The sequence below is a fragment of the Zonotrichia albicollis genome, chromosome 2 (assembly GCF_047830755.1).
Source record: "Zonotrichia albicollis isolate bZonAlb1 chromosome 2, bZonAlb1.hap1, whole genome shotgun sequence".
NCBI classification, from domain to species: domain Eukaryota; kingdom Metazoa; phylum Chordata; class Aves; order Passeriformes; family Passerellidae; genus Zonotrichia; species Zonotrichia albicollis.
This window is the reverse complement of record NC_133820.1, coordinates 5,644,685-5,667,623: the sequence shown is the minus strand read 5'-3', so window position 1 is coordinate 5,667,623 and position 22,939 is coordinate 5,644,685. Positions and strand designations below refer to the sequence as shown.

General features: G+C 41.6%; 1 protein-coding gene across 3 annotated transcripts in view; it reads left to right on the top strand.

The window, feature by feature from the left end:
* HTR1F (5-hydroxytryptamine receptor 1F) overlaps positions 1–20,855 on the top strand; it is a 104,521-nt gene extending 83,666 nt beyond the window's left edge. For all 3 annotated transcript variants that reach the window (XM_074532503.1, XM_005491008.4, XM_074532510.1), the window contains one exon: positions 16,867–20,855. In XM_074532503.1, the coding sequence (XP_074388604.1) occupies positions 16,905–18,008 (1,104 nt within the window). In that variant the 5' untranslated portion in view covers positions 16,867–16,904 and the 3' untranslated portion in view covers positions 18,009–20,855. The remainder of the gene's footprint in view (positions 1–16,866) is intronic.
* Positions 20,856–22,939: the final 2,084 nt, after the last annotated feature.

Genomic DNA, 22,939 nt, shown 5'->3' with positions numbered 1-22,939 from the left:
GGCAAGGGTAATCTACCCTAGACAGAACAACACTGATGATGCCTCATCTGGAGCTGGGTCATCTGCCATCATTGGCAGAAAAGTGTCTTTTCTGGCACCACTGCTTCCAAACAATAGCTCTTGCCAGTAGCTGTGGAATCAAATATGCGCCACAGTTTAACTTCACCCATGTGAAATGCAAAAGGGATTGACTTTCAAGTGAAGTACCAAGTTAATTTGAAAAGGAGGAGACCGTTGTCCTTTGAAGCACCATTGTTATTATTATGCCAGAGTTATTTTCAGCAACACTTGTTTTCTTGGGAAAAAAATATTTGCTTACTAGAGAATATAAGACTCAGAAAGAAATTCTACAAAAATTGTCTTTCATGGATACATCCTTGAACTACACCATTTTATGTAAGAGATCTTCCACCTGCAGTTCTGCCTTGGCTAGAAGAAAACCCAAGAGCCTCCTTCTGTCTTGTTATGCTCAAGCACACCAAAAAGTACTTAGTCAAAGAATTTTGTCTTTCCTTGGAGAGAAGTTTACAGCTGTTGACCAGCTAAATTATTTTTAAGTTATTTATACTCAGCTCTCTCTCACTAGCAACTAAGAAAATTACTGCATCCTTATGCAAGGCATGGTGAACATGTTGATTTGCTTTGCCTGAATCCCTGCTTTAGATGTTTGAGGCACTTGGATGGCTTCTCCTGGAAGGAGGCACCTATTGGCAGGGGTATTGTGGTGGATCAATTAGCATTTGATTCCAGCTCACCCTGTGCGCACATCAAGGCTCCCAAGGATGGCACAAAGTGCTTGCACCCTGGAACTCCAGCTTGCACCTTCAGAAACCCTCCTACACCACCGCACCTGGGTGAAACCATAATTGCTCCAAGGTAAAAACCCTTATAAATGCAAATGCTGCTGAACCAGTATGTCATCCTTAATGGTAGGCTCCTGGTCTCAGACAGCTTTTCAGCATCCTAGACACCCATTACACTTCCAAATGGCTCTCCAGGCTTAATAAATCACTCTGAGAAGTTCAAGCAAGAGCTCACAGAGTCCTCTGTAACCTTTCAGTGTGCTTAGGCGGGATTTGCACCTGACGGATCAGAAGCAGTGGACCCGAGAAGCAAATCTGCTCCCCAGGAGATGCATCAGGAAGGATTTGCTGCTGGGCTCTCTGCTGCAGAACTAATGGACAGTGCTCATGGCTCAGACTGCTTGCAGACTGTGCAGAGATTGGCAGGGAAAATGTGACCAACTCGCTGCTGCCAAGGGGTATGGAATGGGAAAGGCAGCCAAATGGGAGCATTTCGTCAAATTGCACGGAAAAATATTCTAAAAGCTCTATGAAACAGGGGACTGAGCTCAGCTTTACTTCAAGACATTTTTGCCACTAGAGCAAAAGGAAAGTACTTATTCACCCCCTCCTGGGGCACTAAGTTGCCCATTTTTTACATTTCTTTGCAGCTGAAGGAAAAAGGTAAAAATCTTGTCTTTAACTTCGCTAGCGTCTGTGTTTCTAGTAGATGAGGAAGGAAAAGGGGGGCCAGGAAATATTCAACTTCTCTCCCTACTCATAGACACTCTACTGCTAACATTATCAGACACCTAAATGATTAATAAAATCAAGAAACCCAAAAACCAATTTTAGTGCCATGTGTTGTTGGCAATCCAGATGTCCAGAGACAAAAAATGGGTAATTAAATTTATATGTATGTGAATTTTCTATTGCCAGTCATTATTATTGTCATAATTCTATGTGCCGAAGGAAGGGTTACATCTCCTTCATAGAGAAAGTTTAATTCATGAACTCCTTATGTACAAGTAGGAAAATTGCAGTAGAGCCTAGAGGAACGGGTGCACCATTAAGCCTAAATATTAAAAATACAATTAAACAAATACAGTCCCTGACATACTGTTTTCAATATAACAGACTAGGAAAACATTATTTTACCACATTTAATTCCTTTAAATCACTTCAATTTTAGATACTTAGCTATAGCATTTCCTATAGGTTGAGATGCCTTTAATTTAAATATCAATGCAAGATGAAATGTTCTTTAAAGGTACAAAGGAAGTCACCTAGATGTTAAAACAGTTTCTCAAGAAATTGATGCATGAGGTTTTTTGTCATGGAGAGAGAGGAGACTAGGAGAATCTTTACGAGCTTTTCTCTGGTCATAAACAGAGCTTCAGGAAAAGCAAGCAGCTGAATCTGTGTCTTTTGGCTAAAGTCAATAAATGTAGGCTGTATGGTTGTTGTCTTTTCAAAAACTCTCCTATATGTGACTACAGCATTAGCACTAAAAGCTTCTTTATAGCCAATATAATATAATTTCTAACCACACAAAACCACGTCCAGAAGGAGGCATGCGGACTCTTCACTCCCTAGCAAATGAATTGTTAGATTCTCTAGAATCTGTGGCATGCATATAGGAATAAAAAAATCTCCTGATTGAACAGGACACAGAATTTGAGCAAGACTTTAATGTTCTGATCAAATGGTAGTAGAATTTTAAATTAAAAACAAAGGCTTGAAACAGCAAGAACTGCCCAGACTGACATTTTTACTCTTGTCGGAAGAAAGTTCCTGTGCTCATCAGTCTCTTGTTTTGATAGATAAACGGTCCAAGTAGTGCTCTCCCAGCAGTCCCAAGCAGATTTGTGACATTCTTAAAGGCAGTTACTTTACTTACCTGCTCTGAGACCACACAGATAAATACTTAATAATACAGCTTATGAAAACTTTTCCAAGTCAATTGCCTTTCCTCTGACACACCTTTTGCTGATGTTACATAACTGCTTTTACAAGTGCAAATGCAGTAAACATCATCCATGGTGAACTGAGATTATAAAAAGACCTATTCCAAATATAAGCCACTGCAATCTATAACACCACTTTTATTAGCAACCTGCAATGCAGCCAACACATGGAGATGAAGAAGCCTGAAGTAACTGCTGCTGTTATTATTATTGTTCTGATGAATCTCTCATACAGTGGCAGTCAAAAATCCAAATACTTCCTTCAGTTCCAGACTGGAAAATAACTTTGTTATGCCACAGAGTCAAGCAAATGAAGAGCCCCCTGCCACCCATTTCCTAAACGGATGTCTCAGCAATTCTTCTGCAGACTTCTGTTAGCACAATGCTGTCACTGACGCAGCCCAGCTTCCTTCTCAGGCATACTTCTCACTGAAAGCACACTCCCAGCAGTTGAAAAAAGGTCAAAAGCACCTCTTCCCTACAAAAGCACCTACTCTTACATGTGAGCAAAAGAAGAGCCGCAATGACACCAACTTGTAATTCAAAGACAGCTCAATATCCTCCTTCTGGGTATTCTGTAACAACTATCATGGCAGTAAAAGATTTTTAATCATATTAGGCTGAAAAAATACATTATTAAGTAACAATCAAACAGTTATCTTAAAACCTATTAAGGCTTACAGACCCTAAGCCTTGATCTGGCAATTGTTCAGCCAGACATAGAAAAACGTGTATGACACCAGCAGTGGCATGGGGCAAGGAGCCCAGGCTGGAATGCATTTATTTTTTCCAGGTGTAAAGGAATTACTGGGGTAAAAGGACTGATTAATAATTGCCTTGTGTTCAAAGCATCTGATAAGCAAACCCTCTTTTCACTGCATTTCATTATGCAAACAGGAGGGGATGAGAAAAGAAGAAAGGAGGACCTGCTGTGCCCCCAAACACAGCGCTGCTGATAGCAGCTCCCGGAGGCTTCAGCCATTCACTCTTTCAGAAACCCAAACTTTCATCACCACTTGTCTTTGAAAAGGTTACCTTGAGCAATGTGCAACTGTTTGACCATGCTGTCACCTGTAGATACTGAGCTTTGTTATTTTTGAGTGGTTCTGCAGCATAACTTTGTGGGGGTCATCACTGGCACTCCACACCACAGCATCCGAGCAACCTTGGATGAAATTAAATAGATGGGATTAAAGTATCCTGCACTCAGACTGAAGGAAGAACAACCAGAAGCTGTAACAGATTTTTTGAGCTGGATACTTTCTAGCCTAAATGCATTTTACGCCTTAATTCAATCTTTCCATCGCAGGACTACCTGCAGAGCTAACAGTGTTCAATGTATTTACGAAGCACAAGTGCTGGATTGTCCATTTTACACACTGAAGCCATTCACTCACCAAGCTCTCCTAGTGCATCCTGAAGCATGATTTCCTAGCAGTCACAAAGCAACAGCAGGGATCCCACCACCCTGCTTGGCACCAGCTGCTGGACACTGCAGGGCACATGGGATCCCGGGCATGCAGGGTGGATGCCAAGGTGGCAAAGAGGTACCCTGGTACAGAAGAGAGAAATCAGTTCAGAGAGGCAGGAAGGGGCCAGCACAGTTGCTTGATTTGTATTGTCCTGCTCTGGCATCCAACAGGGACCTTACCAAAACAGTTTTGTCACCAGTATCAACTTCTCCCAATTGAGTAACAACCTCTAGCATTTAAACTGATTCATCTGTTTCACAGGCCTGAAGAGGCACATTTTGACACAGCTCTCTAAATCAGGCAGAGCCAAACCAAAAAGGGCAGCCAAGTTCTCTGAGTTGGGCAGATGCAGCTGCTTTCATTCAGGATTACCCACATGGACACCACTACACTGTTCCTGCTGCAACATCCACACAAAAAACATAATTCCTTCTTGCCGCCCAAATTCAGCACTGCTCACTTCAGGAAAAGTAATTATCTGTTAATCATCACAGAAGTCAGAAGCAAACATAAAAGCAGCAGTTATATAAAAAACCCACAACAACACACCATGTCAGGTACCCATTTATCTAAATTAAAATCTTTATCCGTTTCAATGTAATAAGGAGCATAAACCTACTGATCCCATTAAATACAGCTGAAAAACATCTTACAGCAATGCTTTTCATCATAACAAAAGGTTAATCTAATGATCCTCTGCCATATTTGATGATTATAAGACAGTCAAATTTTATTTTTGGGGGTTGGTTTGTTGTTGTTGTTTTTGTTATTTTCTATTTCGTTGGTTTTTTCTTAGGCTTGGGGAGGGCAGTTTTGCTTCTTTCTTCAGTGCTGTTCTGCACCTACTTTTCACAAAATACCTTATCTCCAACCGAGGTAAGATAAACCTTCATGGTATTTAAAGGTCTGCAGCATTTTTTCCACGACTAACTGAAAATAATAGGGAAACAAGGACTTCCGTGCACTGCATTTTTACCTTGAACAACGCTACCTCAAATCACAAATTTTCTGAAAGCTCCTATTTTGTTTGTTATAGGGTTTTTTTCCAAATTAAAATTCGTATTTGGACTTAGAAAACTGCCAAGACATAACCATTAATTCATCAACTATTCTTTCATGCAGTGCTGCCTATTATCTAGTGAAGAGAAAATAATGACAGTCAATATTATGGTCAAACCAGGTCATACAGCAGTAATCAAAGAAAAAGTGTAAGTGCATAATATAATGTTATTTCCCACACAACCAATTCTAAGATTTTAGATAAAGTTTGCTGCATAGTGTAAATTAGTGCCTAATGATTACTTTTTTTCATTAGGAGGCATTTATCAGAAACAGAGAGAACAAAGAAACTCAAACTCTTTGCAGGTAGAAAATACTGTGACTGCTTGCCTGGGTCTAAAACAATCCATTTGAATTATCAGAAAATATAATAATCTTGCAGTAGAGGTCAAGTAAGAGCAGAGCCAGGAACTGCAGCTAATGGTGTTGGAACTTTCCAACCTCAAATCCCAGAGCTAAGCAAGTACAAAGAGATGGAGCTTCCATGTAAAAATAAATGTAATTTCTTCAGGTGCTGGTAACCACAGCCATTTTTCCTGCTCCAACAGGTGATCCAGCTATCTCTCTTCAGTCTTACTTGAAGCCTTAGATACTCAGGTCAACTGATCAGAGAGAGAATCCCCCTGATTTATGCATATATAACCCCTTGTGTCTTTCTAAGAAAGCCTCTAACCCTTGGGACTAGGAGGGGCATTAATTGGCATATATGAACTAGTCACAACCAAAACATTGTGAATAAAGAAACAAAGAGGAAAAAGAACCACAGAATGTAATGTCATCATTTAGTGGCTGAAAATGGGAAAACTTGGAATGAGGAAAAAAACCCCAAGGTATTTTACAGAAGTGGGCATTTGCTCCTTTCCAGAAGAGTTAACATTATAAAATCCTTCAGCTTCAAAGAGCAAAGAAGCATTTTGAACACTAAGGAAATGTACTTTTCAGTGATGACTTCTTAAAATAGAAAACACAAATGATGGGGGAAAATATGATGCAATATACACAAGTGTACCTACACAAGGGCAAACAATGTCAGAACCTGCACTGCAGGTCTCACTGCTTATCTACAGTATATTGATGTTAAAATGCTAAAAGCCTTTTTTCATAAATTCCAGTCGCTTCAAAGGTTAAAATTGGAAAAGCATTTTTGAGCAGACAGCTTTGAAGCTATAATTTGGTCTTTTCCTATCTCTTAGTAGAAAAATACTTTTTCATGCTAGTCCATAGGGAAATCCTCCAGCTTCCCAATGTGACAGTTGGACTGTAGCAACCCAGGGAAAGGAATTCAGCATTTCCAGCAGTGCTAAGCATGACGTTGTTCCCATACATAACAAACAAGCCAGATCATGCTGAAGCAAGGGCTCACCTTTGATTTTTCCAGGCCTCTTCCAGTCCCTGAAGATCAGCACTTGAACCATTTGCCTCTGTCCTTTACTCTTGCTTTTTACCATGTTATTATGTGAAAGCACATCTTACAATCTTGCTCTCTCTCAAACGACAGGGGCCACAGAAAGCCTGCAATTGCTGAGAATCAGCTGGAGGTTTGCTGAGCTCTCCTGCAGCAGTTCAGAGCACTGATGTGCTTTCTGTGGATTTAGGCAATTAGACCCAGTCTGTTTAATGCTTCTTTTCACAACCAAACTAATATTTCATGTTATCATGTGAAAGTACAGTCAAACAGGGTTTTTTTAACAGTTGTTGTGAAATATATTGAAATACATTGCAAGAGTGCACCAGGTTTTCAAAGAAACATTCTTACCATATAAAAACACAAATTTCATTTTCTCAGCATACAACTTAAGGAGAAATCAGCTGCTAGAATTATTTCCTCTTCATGTTATAATTACAATCTAACTCTAAAAGTTAGATTTGCACCACCTTCTTTTGAAACTGCATGGGTTTTTCTTACTCAGGAAACGAAGAGCTAAGGTGCTGCCTCCAAGAATCCCTGGGACAAAGTTGTACCTAAACTTCTGTACAATGTTGAAGGCCTTCATAGTCACAATGTTATGTTTTAAAATATCTTAGAAAGCCATTATTGATAGATTCTGAAAGGAAAAAAAGTATCAACAACAGGAAAACAAAAAAACTTTTAAATACTTCCTTAGTCTGTAATTTAAGATTCTTTAGCTGCTTTATCAATGAGAAATTTTGGGGGTCAACTGGAGCTGGGTTATCTTCTTAGACAATCATCATCTGTACTGAATTCCTGGGACAACTATAAGGTTAGTTTTCATAATTAATTCTGAATCATCTGTTTAAATTTTAAGGAGTCATTCACAGTCATCTGTGCTGTGTGTCAAGTGTCACAACTACATCTGAATTATGCAAAGGAAAAAAGTTGTGTGTGACAGTCTGTTATTTTCCTATCAGAAATGAAAATGAGTTCACAAAGCATCAGAGAGCTTAAGAGCTGATTTAGTATTCACAACATCTACAACAAGAGACCTGGCACATCCAGGGAGCTTCCTAAGGAGGATAAATCCTTGTTCTGTGTTTGGACAGTTTGAGACTGTCCCGCTGCACAGTGTTGTACCCTAAAAATACACCCAAGGCTGAATGTTTCCAGGAATTTTTCAGCAAGATTTGATGGCAGCTGACCACAGAGACAGTCATTCTCTGCCAAAACAGGCTCTTGGGAGATTTTGCTGGGTTCCCAGACCTCACCACACATAAGGCATTTCCAGACCAGCTGCCAGTCTGGGCTGGTGGCAGCTGCTCCAGTTTGCCTTCCTCTCATCCCCACTGCTGCAGACACACACTGAGCCAAGGAAAGCTGCCAGAAATCTCAGAAATCCCAAACACTGACCTCCACAGCACCGTGTGGAAGTGCTGCTTGATGCATCTTAGCTCTGCAAGGAAGTTGCTGTATCTGTATCGTGTCAATGCAGTTCAGCAGCAGTGTGGGATACAGACACATCCAACACTGAGCAGGGGCTGGTTACTCCAGCAGCCCTCCTTCCCAGCCATTCCTCTTCCTCAAGTGCTCCTCACAACTCCTGCATGTGATGTACTCTCCCCTATCTCCCCCAACTCTCCTCATCACACTCTTGATTTCATGCAGGCTGGGACTTATTCTGTCTAAACAAGTCCTGGGACTTACTCTGCCTAAATGCTGCTGCTTTTAAAGAAAAGCACATTGCAGCGCAGTAAGAAACTGAAGTAAAGAGAAAGGCATGCTCAAGAGCTGCAGAGTAGTTGGAAATGTGAAAAGGAGGAAAGCTAAAGCCCAATCTGCACTAGAGAAGGTTTGCCAGCATAGCTGCATCCCAGATCTCAAGACACAGATGGTTTAAACAGCCCTGGAACTAATGGGGTTTCTGCCATTAGCATTTATGCCAATTCACTGTGTGAACATAATTCTTCTGGCTAAAATATTCAGTTGCATCAATGCTAGGATTTAAATCCCTAAAAAAAATATAATTAAAACCAACCAAACAAGCAGAAAAAAAAAAAAAAACCAACAACGAAAACTCCACACAACAGGAAAAGCACATGAAAGAAATAAATGAGGACTTTGTGGTTATCCTGTGGTGCTCATGGCAAGTCTGATCAGTTACCTGCCCACATTAATGCTCTGGCTCCATGCAGGAGAAAGCAGGGACAAGAATAGTTCTCTGTATTGCATCACCAGCACTGTGGCACCCCATGCAGAGTATAGCAAAAATCACATCCTGGTTATTATAAATCTAAGTTTGAAGGCACGGAATCTGAATTTTAGAAAGACAGCCACCAATCTAAGTGTACAAGTCATCAAGGTAAGGAAGCCTGGCATCCTCTAGCAGAAAAGCATTGTCTGAAAGAAAAAAAACAAACATTCCTCCCCAACAAAATCTTGTGCCATGGACGCATCAGTTTGAGAAAGCTTCCCACAAATTCTTCCTGCTTTTCTGGCAGCTTTCCTCCCTGTCTTTCCCATGGAGACAGGACAAAAATAAAAATCTTGAATTCTACTTCCTATAAAAGATTGATGCTCTTAATATTCTTCCCTATTCCAAAATCATCAGCTTTAAGGACTGTTTTGTTTGTTTTGCTTGAAGTACTTCTTGGCCAGGGCTACATGCACATCATTTAGGGGAAATAGCCTGAATTGTCTCCGTTAGTCCTGGTAAAGGAAATGTTAGAGAAGTGCTGTTTAGGGCAAACCCAATGCAGAGTTTGCATCTGATAGGATTATGCCATGCCATATGGATAACAAGATCAAGGGGAAATGACCTTCAGTCTCCAAGACGATCAGATAAGGACTAGAACAAAGACAAATGACACAGTGAGAAGTACAAAGACATTGGAAATATGCAGTGAGACAAATACTATCTAAAGCAGCATCAGTCTCTAAAAACTAGTCAGAGATGAGATTAAAGATTAAGTGAATTTTGCCATCTCTCCTAACTGTAAGTGATCAGCCACAGACTTGTGCTGTTCTTGTGTCACACACAATCCTGCTGCAGATGAGGAGCACAGGGATGTGGTTGCCTTCACTCCTTTTCCAGCAAACTCTTCTGAGACCAATTCTCCCTCAAAGCTGTCCTGGTGATCACATAGCAGAAAAATAATTCCCCAGCTGTTGGACCAGGGTATAGTCTGAAAATTATGTTTCGTTATCGATTGAAATAGAGATCTTTTCCAGGCACATATTTGAAAATATTGTTTATTTTGTTACTGAACCTCCTTGTAAAATAGTTTCAGAGGAAGGTCTGTCAGCGAAGGAGGTTTGGGACTTGCAGCTGCACACACAAGTGTTTTCAGAGGGCTGTCAAAGAACACATGGCCTCAAAGCATAAGGATGAGTGGGAAGTGGGAGAAACAAGGCTGCATTTTATGACTGTTCAAGCAAACTAAAACTGCCTCTCAACCTCCCTGCTCCAGCACAGCCTTGTGATTCCTACAGGGTTCAAGCCCTTACCTGAAAAGGCAGTTTTTTTGGAACACAAGCAAAGCCATTCTGCATTTTCAGCCCCCTGTACAAATTTAGTTGATAATGAAAACAAGCCACTCCTGCCTAGTAAAAAACTAGTTGTACAAATCAGATTAAAAAATGGGTGATTAGTCACTTCTTTGATTCACTACCAATCAAAAAAAAGCAAAAAAAAAAAAATTCAAGTAAAAACAACAGGAACATTGTTTTTTCTTCACTAGGACTAAAGTAAAAATTTTAAACTTTTTCTTAATACAGAAATTTTTTGGTTGAATGGGGCATTTCAGGCAGGTTAGATCCAAACTAAACAAAGGATGAATACCAAAGAGTAGGGATGGGAACTGAGTGGCCCCTTATGTTATGGAGGCATCAAGTTCAGATCTCAACCCCCTCTAAGGACAGGGTGGTGGCCACAGGAGTACATGGGATTTTGTATTTATCATCATGGATGTGCTAGTCTGTTCAGTGTGGAGCTCACACTGGAGGATGGGGTGCTCAAACACTATTTCTCACATATAGTTATTTATTTATTTAAAGAGCTTTGAACATCAGCAGCAGAAAAGATGGCAGGAAGCAGCTCCTATGGGCTCTACTGTCCAGGATCTGATCCTCTGGGGCTCAACCACAACATATTCAACACAATGGACAACCAGCCAGGCCTTCATCCTCAGAGATCTGGACTAGGGGTTCAGATCAGCCTCAAATAGGGGAGGAAACCAAATCCCTTCACCTAACAAAGAAACAAGTCACTGTCATCTCTTCTGGAGAACTATGAATAGAAGAACGAAATCTTCTCTTTCTCCAGCCAAAAATGATCAAATCATAACAGGTTCACTCTGTGACCACCCAAGTAACTGAAGCTGGATTTGGGAGCCATGTGTTATATAAGCAAGTCCATCATCCTGTGTTCTTGCTGCTCCTCCTTCCCTCCTCCCCACACCCCTCAGCTAGATTAAAACAGATGGCAGAGGGACATGAAATAAAGAGCAAACACAGGCAAGTGACTAATTTTCCAAAAGGAGCCAGAAAGCCAACCCCTAACTTCAACGTTAGCAGCAGCAAGGAATGCATAATTACCCTCTGAACATCACATTCCTCCACACAAGCAGATGCAGGGGTTGCTACAGATAAGATGCCAACAAGCAGGGGAGGGATCCTCCACTCCAGGCAGGCTGACAGGCAGTCTGGGACTACACTGCAGTCCTAGGCTCACAAGCAGAGAACCTGGCAAGGGAATCACAGTGGGAAATGTGAAGGTGAGTTAATCACACCAAGGAGATGCGGACAGAGCTATTCCAGTGCTTCCCTTTTACCAGAGAGCACTGCCTGCATTCCTGTCCTGCTGGAGTTGGTGCTTGCATCTCTCCTGTCAGCACCCCGTGGCAGAGGGCAAATTCTCTTTCCCTGGCAGCTCGAGGAAGGCTTCAGACTTTGCATTTCAGCTGCTTCAGTGGAAGCACTGCCTCTCTCTGTTGCAATAACATGACAAAGTAGACATGTGAGGTGGTAATTTTCAGGGCTAAGTCTATCAGACTGTCTTTTAGCCATTTGGGGTTATTTCTGCTGGCAGAATAAATTTAAAGAGACATCCAGAAAATCTAAAGCAAGCATAATCTTTGCTGTGCCTGACACAAAACATACTGCAGCACATCATTTTGCCACAGAAGGACTGAAGACTGTTACACTGCTAAGAAAAGCACCAAAACCAGGTTCAAGGCACACAAAAGGACTTTCCTTTGCCATTCTGTAAGAAATCAGAGCACCTGTGCTCAGACATGGAGATGATACCTGTTCTCCAGGACTCAGATTTGTTTCCTTCCTGTGATATATTGGTATTCAGAGCATGCTGCAAAGCATATTTATTTGCCCCTGCTTCTCCTGAGGCGTGCTTGGGAGACAGAATTCCACATTATCTTCAGTTGGTATTAGTTCAATTGATTTACCTGTAATTTTGCAGTTATTTGTTGTCTGTGTTTCTAGGTCTGTTGTGACCTTTTACAAGTGGAAATCATAAATAACTCCAGTTTGTGGAGACTCATACAGCAAAAACTAAACAGCTTTTAAGTTGTTCCTCCAGCTGCCAATACATTTCAGGTCCAAACTGTGCTCAGTCCCATGGACTGGATAGCATCACCCAAACAGGGAATCTTGAGCATTACTTAAGCATGCATATACAAATATTTGCTGACAGATTAAGAACTGGAAATAACTCTACTTCTGAGTTAAATGGCAGATATGGGAGAAAAAAAAGAAAAAAATAAGGTTTTAAGCATGAGGAAATGCAGGCTGGGTAAGGAGAGTTGGCAACCTTGTAACTTCTGCTTGGCACTTCAATCTGCTGACAGACATCTACTTTGCATTCCAGGAGGGGCAGGCTTGCTGCAGCAGCCTTCAGCTGGCAAAGAAATTCCTTACAAACCTTGGCCCGGGGATGCACTGTGGCTGTAGGAGCCTAAGGAAGAGTTATTGGTAGGAAAGGATCTAAGGACACCAAGAATCAAGTGAAAATGTCCCTCTACCCTTGCTCCTCTGTTGGGACATGGGAGTTCAAGCTCAAAGTACACGTCCCCTGTCAGATCCAAGTACAAGCTCTTCTTTCTTAAAGGGGAATTTTTTTTTTTTTTTTAATCCAAAGCAGCCATATTTCTCTCTACTTAATATGGTGGATGAAGCTAATTGTCATTAGTACATCCTTGGTCAGTATCTAAAGACACAGAGTCAGGTTAGGAAGGATTTGTACAAGTTTATAAAGCCTCAAACAATTTTAGATCCAACTGGCTTGCAGGTCAGAGTGGCCAACCTGCTGGCAAGTGAAGTGTTCCATTTGAAAGCCAGCTGAAGCCTGGTGGAAGGTGGAAATGCAGGAGCTTTCTCTGCCCTGGCACAACTTTGTGTTTACTTACAGCACAAAGGCTGCTGTTGCTGCCTGTAACAGTTTAAATACCCTAAATTCAATCCCTGGCTTATTTTGCTGCCTGATTACTCTTACTGTTTTTTAATTAAGACACATTTTGCTCATGAACCCACACAGAACAAAAGTAAACACCTTCTCCCACCCCTCCCAGTACCCTCAGAAAACCTGTATTTGAAAGCAGTACTTAAACCCTAATCAGCAAGTTTTCTCCCCACCAATGCTTAAAGCAATATTAAAAAAAGAGAAAAAAAGAAAAAAACAGGCCCAAAAATCAAGAGCTGCACATTTCTAGCACTTCAATCAACATTCAGAACCCCAAACAGCAGACTGAGGATGCCTTTCCCAAAGCTATTCCCAGTCAGGTTTCTCTAGCATTAGGCATTTTTACTTATTTGTCATGTTTTCAAAGGCAGAGCAGTACTGTTTTCCAAACCTGGAATGGCAGACTAAGGCTGTTGAACAAGATCAATTCCATTGTTATTTTGTAAATCTTAGTCACAAATGGTGGATTATGGGCTTAATAACACACACATGCTCAAGAAAAGCTGAAACACCTGCAACATCCATTTTTCTTGAGTGGCCACCAGACAAACTCAATGCTTACTTTTGTGATAAGGCTGCACAAACATTTTCATCCATGCCTTCTAAACATGATCAGTAAGATGATAAATGTGTGTGTTTACAGACAAGGAACTATTTACATTCAGGTCACCTTAATATGCCAGATCTGGAAGGGAAGGAAAAAAGATTTGTAGAAGTGGCTAATTCCTCCAAAATAATAATATTCCTGTGTCCAAGACAACTGGCATGCTATCTTGGGTGAACAGCAGCTTCCTTTGTTTACAGAGCTCTTGTTCAACAATCATAAATAATAATAAATAAATAATGATTAAAGTACAAGACACCATTTTCACCGGTCTTCAATTCAGGACAATGTAATGCAATCAAAATTTCATGTCTTTCCAGAGTTTTGGAACAACAGCTGAGTGTTGAAAAGGTAATAAAAAAACAACATTTCTATCTGCAGCAAGAATGCCATGGAATTTGAGTTATCAGTGATAAGCTGATAGAGTGATATCAGAGATGGCTGATGGAGAAATATCACTGATAAGCTCTACAAGAGGGCACTGAGCTGCCAACTCCACATAAGTAGCTTTACAAATATCTGGACTGCAGCAACTCTTCTGAAAATAACTGCATGCTTGAAATAGTCACTGTCGAACCCATTCCACAAGAGATAAATCATGCTACTAAGAGAAAGCAATAAAAATAAACAAACCAAGGTTCCAGGGAATTCCTCTTGTTTTACAGTGAATTAGTAGAAGCACTGTAATGAACTTGCTCAAAAATTGACAAGGAAAGGCTAAAGCAGAGGGGCAGAGGCCAGCTCTCCTGCATTCTAACGCAGTCACTGTCTGCAGGATCATCCTTCATACTCCTGAAAGTGCGTTGGTTGCTTGCTCAGGGCAGGAGCCAACCATAGCAACTGACTGAACTGAGTTCCACTTAAGAAAAAATCCAGAATTAGGTCACTTCTGGCCATTATCAAAAGAGAAAGAAGCAGCAGTCCTTAAATACTGCCAATGCTTCAACTCCACATATTTATAAAACAATCTTTTTAGTTAATGACCACCCAGTAAAGCCGCACCAGTTAGAAATGGGTCCCCACCTCACTCCACCAGGAAAGCCACCAAATTTTGTGACTGGCAGCCCCAAGCAGCTCAGCCCTCGTGGCTCTGCCTCCACACAGAGAGGCACAATCATTGCCCAGAAATATGCACATTTCTGCCACTGTGCTTCTCATAAAGAGCCTCCAAATCACAGCAGCACTAAGGAAACCACTTATTCCTACACGCCACTCTTACAAATCTACCCATAGTGTCTTCCTTACTCCTCAGTCTCAAACTGAAGAATGTTTCAAAAATTATTAATCAGCTTTCATTAGCTCTAAATTGCTTTTCCTTGCTTGCAATTAAGGACTAATATCCAAAGAGTTAGAAATTTATAAGGTGATTAACCGTAATGAGTAATTAACCATAGTATGATCAATTGCTGAATATCAACAGATATCTTTGTTTTTTTCCCAATAAACTTTTTTTCTGTATGTATTTGCACAAGCTTGAAAAGGAAGATTTATTTAGCAGAGATTGAGCATTCCCCAGATAATAGCATATGTGTCTGTTCTTTCCCCAGAAGGCAGCTAGCTATAGACAAAAATATCTGCAAAACAGAAATTAGTGTGGATTCAGGAGGATTTAAGGTGACACTGACATGATGAAAGATCTGTTTTTACATGTGTAAAATATATTTCAAGTTCAGAGAAAGGAACACAGAAAGCACACACATGTTGTGATCAACTCCTGTACAGGACAAGTACCTGCTAAGCATGTGCAAATATGACCATATAAAATATATTTCCTTTTCTTGTGCTTCCATTCAATTAAATGTTGGTCAATCAGTGCTAAAAATATTCCTGAGCAGTCAGTAGCATATTAAGCACTGCCTGGGTTAAAATATCAAGCCAAGTGAATGAGTTGGGTCCAAGGTTATAAACAGGAAACAAGATTCTTTTTCAGCCACTCCAGCATAATATCAAAAAGCTTTAGTTATGTTAACAAAACCAAATTTCTGAAAGAAAAAATATTCACTAATCTCACATATTTCCCTACTTGTGGCATCCAAGGTAACACAAGTGCAACTCACTCAATACACTCAAAAACCTGTGAAAGATAATCCCACTTGGGTGTTCATCAAGTAGATCTTAGACAAGAAATTGCAGGTCAACACTCACTAGAGAAGGAAACCTGATCCTTAGAGCAGAGCTTGTCACTCACAGTAAAAGCTGGAAACTCCAAGTCAGCTGCACTCTGCAGGGTACTCAGAAACTCTTCTTGATAAGAACACATCCCCAGAACACAACCAAGAACTTATTTCATCAGTATTTTCCTCCATTTTCCTTCCTGCAAAGGAGGAAAACTCACTCATAGGAGGAAAACTCACTCATAGGAGGAGTTAGGCTATTTGCATAAAAAGAGTCATTAACAGAACAGGTAGCACCCAAGTTTTCTTCAGTTTTCTTTGGCAGAAACCACAGAACAGCAAAACTTGAAGAAAAGTAAAGATGTTCTCAGGACTCTAATGTACATCTAATATTTCACTTAGCCAATAAGTGAATCATTTGAAGCTTTAAAACCTATTAAGATATTTCATTTTAGAGATGCGTAAGAGGAAGACGTAATGCAACACTTTGATCACACCATGTTTTTCTTCTCCTGTTCGTATGGTGTCACCCCAGGGCGTATGGCAATGTTTCACATTTCTATTTTCTTTTCAAAGCTATGTCCCAGTTAAGAAATCCCATGGTTAGCTAATACATGAGGAATGAGTCACTTATTGATGGGGAAAATGAGTTCATATGGGGAAAATAAGCATTATGCCTGCTGCATTAATGTTTTCAACAGTCATTACATTGCTTAGTGGAGCAGAGAGCATGAGCCTAAAAGAAGTATTAGTGCTTACTTTAGGATGAGGTTGTTCACATTAAACCAGTTTCAGGACTCCTCTACAAAGCATTCAGAATAAGTGCTTCTAGCTGGAAGGGAAGTAAGTATTTTTAGCCACTCAAGGAACCAGGTTGGAGTTTGGAGCCAGAATAATTTCTAATGATAAGTCTGAACTTCTTGTAAGCTTAGGGCCCACACTCTTTTAACATGACAAAAATCAAGGGTGCATCACATTAATGTTCTTACTTTTCCAACAGGTAACTGCTACGGGTAAAGACCGTCTTTAAAAGGGAACATGGATTTAATAAACTCAACTGAACAAAACAGTACATCAGAAGAACCTTTCAAATGGGCGACATCCAAGATTCTCATTTCCATTACCCTCTCTGTGCTGGCTCTAATGACAACGGCCATCAATTCTCTGGTGATGACTGCAATAATTGTGACAAGAAAGCTCCACCACCCCGCCAACTATCTCATCTGCTCTCTTGCAGTGACTGACTTCCTTGTGGCAGTGCTGGTGATGCCCTTCAGCATTGTCTACATCGTGAAGGAGACCTGGATCATGGGCCAGGTGGTGTGTGACATTTGGCTGAGCGTGGACATCACGTGCTGCACTTGTTCCATCCTGCACCTCTCCGCCATTGCTTTGGACCGGTACCGAGCGATCACGGATGCCGTGGAATACGCCCGGAAAAGGACACCTAAGCACGCTGGCATCATGATAGCAGTTGTATGGATCATATCCATTTTTATCTCCATGCCACCTTTGTTTTGGAGGCACCAGACAACCAGCAGGGAGGACGAATGCATCATCAAACACGACCACATCGTTTTCACCATTTACTCCACGTTTGGCGCCTTCTACATCCCGCTGGCCTTGATCCTGATCCTGTACTACAAGATCTACAAAGCAGCAAAGACATTTCACAGGAGAAGCGTCAGCCGGATCGTGAGGGAGGAGGGCGTGAACGGACAAGTCCTTTTGGACGCGGGTGAAAGAAGCACCAAATCAGCTTCAATGCCCAGCACAACAGAGAAGACCTCAGATCCCCTGATGAGCTCTGATAAAATCAACATCACCCTACGAAGTCCCAGGTCTGAATCCAAGCACGAGAAGTCCTGGAAAAAACAGAGAATCTCCAGCACGAGAGAGCGAAAGGCAGCGACGACGCTGGGTTTGATCCTGGGGGCATTTGTGATCTGCTGGCTCCCATTTTTTGTAAAAGAAGTAGTTGTTAATACCTGTGAAACGTGTCACATCTCAGAGGACATGTCTAATTTCCTGGCATGGCTGGGATATATAAACTCCCTTATTAACCCTTTAATCTACACAATCTTTAATGAAGATTTCAAGAAAGCCTTCCAGAAGCTTGTACGGTGCGGGCAATACCTTTAAGAGCTTTTGTTCATATAAGAGAACACATTCATTGTTTTTTAACCTGTATAAATTTATATAACTGAGATGGCATTTGTTGTATTTAAGGCAAAGCACCAGGACTCTGTATTTGCATTATAATGACTTTTTTGTATAGGTAATATTGGGAGCATTAATTGCCCAAGTTTTAAAGAGATGGATCATCTGGGATTGGCTTTGCTCTAGAAAAAGAGGTAGCTCTGATCCAGTTGGGATTTGCACAGCTGCCTAGCTTGAAGCATAAGGTATTACCTTAAATATGAAGGAAATATGCACTTGAAGTAGATGAAGAAACAAAACTTTTTTAAAAGTAACCCTCAGTCATCAATGAAATGTTAAGTAAAACAACACACACATTTTAAACCCTACTGATATAAGATAGAAAATATACCATATAATGACCACATGATTTTAACAGTCTGGCACAGGCCTGCAGCATAGAGCCAAGCCATTCTCAGCCAAGGGTAGTAGCTTTAAATATATCTACCATCATGCTAAGTCAGTGAGCTGCAGCTCTGCCTTGCTCCACAACCCAGCAGCAGGCAAGGGGCTCTCAGCACCCCAGCAGCAGGCAAGGGGCTCTCATGGCTTACCAGTTTCATAGCAAGCCAGTGTTGGGAGCCCCCTGCCACTGCACACCCACAGAAGATGTGAGCATAACACCGAGGGAAACAGCCAAACATCTGGGGCTCCTCCAGTGAGCTGGGTACACGGAGTGCCTGGTGCTCTGAGACACCACCTGTGAGGGAAAGGGAAGGTTCATAAAGAGCAGCTGGTTCTCCTTGTGCAGATATTAGAGGGGAGAGAAGCAGGAGACAAGGAGACACTCCTTTCTCCATGTCCTCACACCAGGCCAGGCACAGAGCCTGTGACCTGCAGCACCAACCCAGCCACAGCTCATGCCAGGGCTGAGCACTGCTGACAGAGGGTGGCTCAGTACGGTTTGAAGGATGGGGGCTGACAGCTCTAGCTCAGTTTGTTCAGCCCTCCATCCTCAGAAGCCTGATGCCCCTGAGCCTCTTCTCAACTGCTCCAAGCACCAGGGCTGTGCTGCCTTCCCAAGCAAGTGAGAAAGCACCACAGTGCTGGCAGCGTGGGTCTCTGGAAAAGGCTGTGCAGCACCTTCTGCAGCAGGGGAAGAGGGAGTGACCTCAGTATGCACTGCACACCTGGACAGGGAATCCTGTGGGATGCTCACTGAGAAGCTCACCTCTAAACCCCTCCTTCCTCCAGAGCATCCATCCATATCCCCATTCCCAGCAAAGTTAACAAGGCATTACAGAAACTCCAGCCCACCCTAAGTTACTTAGTCAAATAAGACCTGTATGAACAAATCCCTTCCAAGGCCTGAAAGATGGCAGCTTGGCCAATCCTGACCAACATGCTCTAGATGCCAAGCCATGAAGCTGTTAAGAGCCACACCAAAGCCCAGGTTTTGCACTTTTCAGGACAAACAGATTCAGGCTGCGTCACTAAGAGCCCAGATTCAAATTCTTTGTCAGACATTCAGTGCTGCCTCACAGGAACAGAGACTTGAAACTCCCTACAGGGATTACAAACCACACTGTCAGCAGCAGCAACCTCCTGCAGAGGTTCTCCAGTTTGGCACCTGGGCCACCAGCCTAGGGACACCACAAAGGAACTGAGAAATGACAGCACCATGCTCACCTTTAGGTGGGGAAAGGTGTCACTGGGCCTTGCAATTGCTCTTCCAAGAGACTTTGAGTGGTTTGTATTAGAAAAAAGTCACTGTCATTTGTCTCTCCCCCTCTCATTCCTCTGTATACAAACTCTGGAGTTTGTAATAATTTTTGTGTTTTCCCTGCTGGCTACCAGCTGACACAACAGCTGTCAAAAGGGTTTCCTGCAAGATGACGAAGTTTGAAACTTGAGATACTGAACTAATTTGTTTCTGTCACTTACAGCTTACTGTATTCTGCTTCCCCATCGAGGTCCAAATGAAATGCTATTCAGAATTAGCAGAAACAGTGCATTTGCTGTTGATTTTAACACAGCCAGGGATCTAATGGAAAGCTCACTTGTCATGCCATGGAGCCCTAGCACAGCAGTGGCACAGCTAAATTTTGAAGATACTGGGATGCGATGGAGGGGAATTGGCTCACGCTCAGCGCAAGCCAGCATGCTTTATTACCATTGCAGTCAGAGCACAGCCTCTGCAGCCCCCATGACCTCAGCACTGGCTGCATTATGCTGAGAGAAAAAATTGCTCTCAGCATCAGCTGTGCTCTGCTGTCTCCAGAAAGAGCCATGAATTTTAGCTTTCCAAAAGGATTAGCAAATTAGCAGGAGGCAGCACAGAAAACCCCACAAAATTTTTCATTCTTGAAGACCTCTGTTCCCACATTTCCTGAGTCATAACCCTGGGTGTCTTGGGGGAATCCATTCCTCTCCCCCTGCCGCTCCCTTTATGGCTGCTGGAGTACAGACTATATTGTTTATCCTCTTACTAGGAAGATGTTTGACAATATCTTGTGAAATCAAATTGGAAGGAAAAATAGGGGCTGCTTTTCAGGAGAAAAGATACTTAAAATACTCATTTAAATAATAATGGGTGAAGCTGAAAGAAGGAACCATATGTAGATAAACAGAAAATATCTGTCATTTATGCACTGTTAACAGTATTATACTCTGAAACTAATTAAGCTGCTAAACATTTCTCAAGATGCAGGGTGGTTTCTTCTGTACTGTTTTCACTGAGCTGTATCTGCTCGCCATTCAGCACAGCGGTGGGAGAGGCAACTACAAGAAATCTGATCAAACAAGTGGGAAGTTATTCCATTAAAAGCACTTGCAGCTTGTGGACCATCATTTTTTGGTGTCTGACTGCGACTCATCACTCGTTCCCTCACAGAACCCACTGTGCCAAACACTTCCCCACACAGCACCACACAGTATCATTTCATCCTTAGCATTCACCCATGCATGTGATGCATCCAGAAAAAATACAAGAATTCCCCTTTCAAAATGGATAGACATTAAGATGTCTGCAAGATGCTGCTTTCCCTCCCTGTGAAGCACACAGGCTTCCACTGGACCTTCACACCAGGTTCAAGGAGCACAATTTTAAGCTCTGGAGCTAAGATTTTTTTTTTTTTTTTTTGCAAGTAGTTCTGTGCCCTGTGAGAGTTCAGTCTCAGCAAAGAGAAAAAAGTGTGTCTGGTTTCCCACCTCTGCCAGAAGACTCTGAGTATGTATTTCAGGGAAAGGGTTTACATGTCCTCCAGAGTTTGCACAGAGCTTCCTGAGTCCCTGTCACTGCTGCAGCTGCCCTCCCATTGCTGTTTGCTGCCCATCCATCAGTTACATTTATTCCAACACCCAGAGAACTGGATTTCGAGCACCTGACCCACTCCCACTTCAGCTTTCACAGAGAATTGTTCCTGAAGCAGCAGTGAACACAACATGCAGCTCAGGTGGATGGTTTTTACAAACAACAAGCAGTCAGATACACCTCGTTGTGCTGCACTCATTTCTTTGCCTTTCCTCCCTGCCAGATGCTTTACTGGTGTCCTTTCCTCCTGAGGATGGCACACCCCTACAGAGAGCTTGGGGACTCAAAAACACATTTGTTTTAGTGATGCAGTCACACTTGTTAACACATGACTGTGCCACCCAGGAACACCCACCTCATCCAAATGCGCTTTTGGCAGCCGCTGCCTTCAGCTGGCGCCTGATTGTTCTCGGTGCTGGGGAGGTGCTCGGAAATAGCTCCGTGCCAAATTGTTTTCTCCAGCAGTTACAAACTCAGCACGTTATTTCTAGGCAAGTACACATTACTACTCGACCTTTGCACGTCACATTCCCCTCGCAGAAGAGAAAAAGAAAATCACTGCTGTAGCTGCTGCTGAAAACAAAACAAAAAAAAAAAGAACAAAAAAAAGGGCTCTTTGTAACTCTGTACACCAAAGAGTAAATCCTGCAAGAGTGAGAGGAAACCCTTGTAGCAGCCCTGTAAAGATTAGGAAGAATCCTAACATGTGTCATTCCTAGTACAGGGACAGTACTACCAATAGCAGAACTGCAAAAAACTACCAGCAAGACATTGATATCTCCTTCCCTGTGAAATCCTGAAATTAATTAAACCAATTTTTTTTTTTCAGATTTTTCATTGTCTACTGGAGAATCATGATCAAATTTCTTACTTCACTGCTCAATCAGGAAAGCTAAACTCTAAAAGAAACATCAACAGTTTTGTGATTTAGTATTTCTAGCCATCATAAAGTAACTCCAAAAAATTAAATCTTTGATGATACTGATCTTGGCTAAGAGGAAAGATTACAGAGAACAGAACAAACAGAAGTCAGCAGCAAGGGCTGTGAACAGCCAAGGTTACCAGCCAAATTCAAAACAGACTTTCTGGTGTCAAATATCCCACACATAATGAACACCAGCAACTCAAAGCAACTTTATATCCTCACTTTCTATCCTGACTTACCAAAGTATGAATTTAGTAAATTTCAGTTGTTTACTTCACGTTCAAGTGAGTTACTTCTTAAGTAAGAATTCTGCAACTCAGGAAAATTTCAGAAGGAAATATTTTCAGGCAAGGAAAAATTACTGTGTTTCATTTTCATTAGTCTAAGTACATCAGTACAATTAAGAATTTCAAATCCTGGTTGGGGCTGTGTAAAGTCAAAGATGCTACTTATCCAATGCTATTGCTCTTAACCCATTAATAGGTCAAACCAATTGTATCTACTCTTGTGTATAATATATTATATATAATATAGGTCTAAGATAATTTTAAATATTCTGAAGTTCTGAAGGTATTCATTGCTATGCACCAGATGGGTAGCACTAATAAAAATTAGCCTCTCTTTCCACTTTAAAGCAAGATACCTCCTGCACATGGATGATGTTTTCTCCTCACTAAATTAAGACTTTTTCCTTCT